The sequence below is a fragment of the Vanellus vanellus genome (genome assembly GCF_965231255.1).
Source record: "Vanellus vanellus genome assembly, chromosome: 1".
In the NCBI taxonomy this organism is placed as follows: Eukaryota; Metazoa; Chordata; class Aves; order Charadriiformes; family Charadriidae; genus Vanellus; species Vanellus vanellus.
Genome location: NC_138905.1, coordinates 1170863 through 1173592, shown reverse-complemented (window position 1 = coordinate 1173592; position 2730 = coordinate 1170863). Strand labels below are relative to the sequence as shown.

At 70.4% G+C, this 2730-nt stretch overlaps 1 protein-coding gene across 2 annotated transcripts in view; it reads right to left on the bottom strand.

Moving 5' to 3' along the window:
* Nucleotides 1–527: 527 nt before the first annotated feature.
* Nucleotides 528–2730, bottom strand: part of SND1 (staphylococcal nuclease and tudor domain containing 1) — a 161364-nt gene continuing 159161 nt past the window's right edge. The window contains exons 21-25 of one of the 2 annotated variants that reach the window (XM_082484025.1): nt 2416–2529; nt 2130–2333; nt 1618–1662; nt 889–947; nt 528–823 (exon numbers count right to left, since the gene is read on the bottom strand). In XM_082484025.1, the coding sequence (XP_082340151.1) occupies nt 622–823; nt 889–947; nt 1618–1662; nt 2130–2333; nt 2416–2529 (624 nt within the window). In that variant the 3' untranslated portion in view covers nt 528–621. The other variant, XM_082484026.1, reaches the window with a different exon arrangement.

Sequence of the window (2730 nt, the reverse complement as noted above, 5' to 3'; positions counted from 1 at the left end):
ACCCGGGTTTGGGGTCCAGGTTTGGGACTGGGGGTTGGGGTCCAGGTCAAGGAGCCACATCTGGGACTCGGGGTGGGGGTCCGGGGTGGGGTCCACGTCCGGGACTCGGGGTGGGGGTCCACGGTCCACGACCCCCTTTGTGACTCAGGGTGGAGCCCCAGGACTGCCCCCCAGGTTTGGGGGGGGGTCCACGCTGGGGGGGGGGGGGGGGGTGTCCCAGGGTTGAGGCCCCACGGGTGGGACCAGCGGTTGGGGACGTGGGGCTGCAGGAGGGGCTCGGACCAGACTCTGCCCCATTGCCACCACGGGGGGGGGACACACACGGCGAGACCCCCATCTCCCCCCCCCCTTCCTCCAGCCCCCCCCCGGGGCAGGATGAGCCCCCCCTTCCCAGTCCTGTCCCAGCCATGGGGTGCAGTTTTGGTCCCTGGGGGGGGTATATGAACCTGGGGGGGGGGGGGAGTGGGGGGGGGACACCCCCAGCGCAGAGGGGCCCCCCCCGACGGGGAGAGACCATATCGCGACGCTTCACTACTTTTATTGGGCCTCCGAAAGCTTTAAATACAGGCCGGGGGGGGGGACACGGCGCTGGCTGCGGGCAGGACTTGGGGGGGGGCAAATTCAGCTGTCGGGGGGCCGGGGGGGGGGGGGGGCACACAGAGTCACCCCCCCCACCCCCACCCCACGGCATCCCTGGGGCACGGAGCTATGGGTGTCCCCCCCCCGAGCTGCCCCGGCCCCCGGGGGATGGGATGGATGCGATGGGATTTGGGGGGGGGGGGGGGGAGAGTTGGTGTGGTGGTGGCAGTGGTGGGGGGAGCGGGGGGGGGGGGCGCTTTCACCCCCCCCCCCCCCGCTTCCCCCCGAAGCATCGTCGTCCCTCAGCGGCTGTAGCCGAACTCGTCCGCGTCGTCCGCGCGGAAATCGCCGTAACGCCACAGGTTCAGCTGCAAGAGGGGGGACGGGGGGGGGTGGGGGGGCGTCCTGCGCACACCCCCCCCCCCCATTATTTTTTTTTGGGGGGGGGGGGAGGCGGGCTGCATCCAATATCACCCCAGAGATGGGGGGGGGGGCACACACACATGCAGCATCTTCCCCAGAGATGGGGGGTACCACATCCAGCATCACCCCACAGATGGGGGGGGGGGGCACGTCCAGCATCACTCTGGAGATGGGGGGGTGGGGGGGGTACATCCAGTATCACCCCACAGATGGGGGGGGGGGGCTGAATCCTGCATCACTCTGAATATGTTGGGGGGGGGTACCACACCCAGCATCACCCCAGAGCTGGGGGGGGGCATCCAACACCACCCCCCAGAAATTGTGTGTGTGGGGGGGGGGGGCTGCATCCAGCATCATCACCCCAGAGATGGGGGGAGGGAGGGGGGGCACATGCACTGTCACCCCAGAGATGGGGGGGGCATCCAACTCCACCCCAGAGATTGGGGGGGGGGGGTACCACATCCAACATCACCCCAAAGATGGGGGGGGGGGGGGGTGTTGCATCCAGCATCGCTCTGGAGATGGGGAGGAGGGGGTTACCAGCACCCCCCCCCCCCCACCAGACAAGGGGGGGCCACGCTCCCGCCCCCCACCCCTGTGCCCCCCCCCACTCACCCGGGCGCTCTTGGCCGTCTCCTGAGCGTTCAGGTACTCGGTGATCTGTGGGGACGGCAGTCGGGGTGAACCTGCGCCCCCTCCCCTGCCCCCCTAGAGGGGGGGGTTGGGGGGGGGGGGGTCAGGGCCGTGCACCCCCAGGGACCTCCGGCAGGCTCTGCCTGGCCACGGTGGGGGGGGGGACACCCCACCACATCCCTCCGCAGCACCCCCACCTGCACCTTAGGGAGGTGGGGGGGGTCCCCACGGAGGGAGGTGGGACCCCCCCACACCCACCCAGCACAACCCCAAGAGGGGACGCGGGGGGGGGGAGGGGGGGCAGTGCTTGGGGGTCACCCCCCCCATCCCATCCCTGAACCCCCCCCCCGGGCAGCCACAGCCACCACCGATATGGCACCGGCTGAGGTGGGGTGGGCGGGGGGTGTCGCTCACCACTGTCCCCCCCCCCATTGAGTGTGGGGTAGGGTCCCCCCCACCCCATCGCCCCATCGCCACCCCTCCCCACCACCTACCACTTTCTGGAACTGCTTCTCCTTGCGCACCTCCACCATGACCAGTCCCTCCTTGACCAGCCCCAGCCCCACGTCGCTCTTGGAGTCGGCGAACTGGAGGGTGACGTGGGGACAGCCGGGTCCCAGGTGCTCCACGTTGAGCAGGCACTGGGTGTTCTGGATGTCCCGCACCACGCTGTCCACCGCGTCCGCCCGCGCGTCGTCCTACGGAGCCCCACAGCGTCATCACGGTCCCACCGGGGACGCGACCCACCTCCAGCCCCCCCCAAGACACCCCCATACTTACGTCCTGGGGCACCTGGATGAAGGCGAACTTGTACTCGGTGGCCTGTGCCGGCAGGACGCGGGTGCTGAAGGCCGGCGGCAGAGCGGCCAGGCGGGTGGCGGGCAGGGTCTCCTTCTGCGGGGGCGGAGAGGGGGCTGGGGTTGGGAGGGCACCCAAGGGTGCTGGGCACCCCATCAGGGTGTCCATGATGTTGGGGTTGGGAGGGCACCCAAGGGTGCTGGGCACCCCATCAGGGTGTCCATGGTGTTGGGAGGGCGCCCAAGGGTGCTGGGCACCCCATTGTCAGCTCCCTGGTGTTGGGGTTGGGAGGACGCC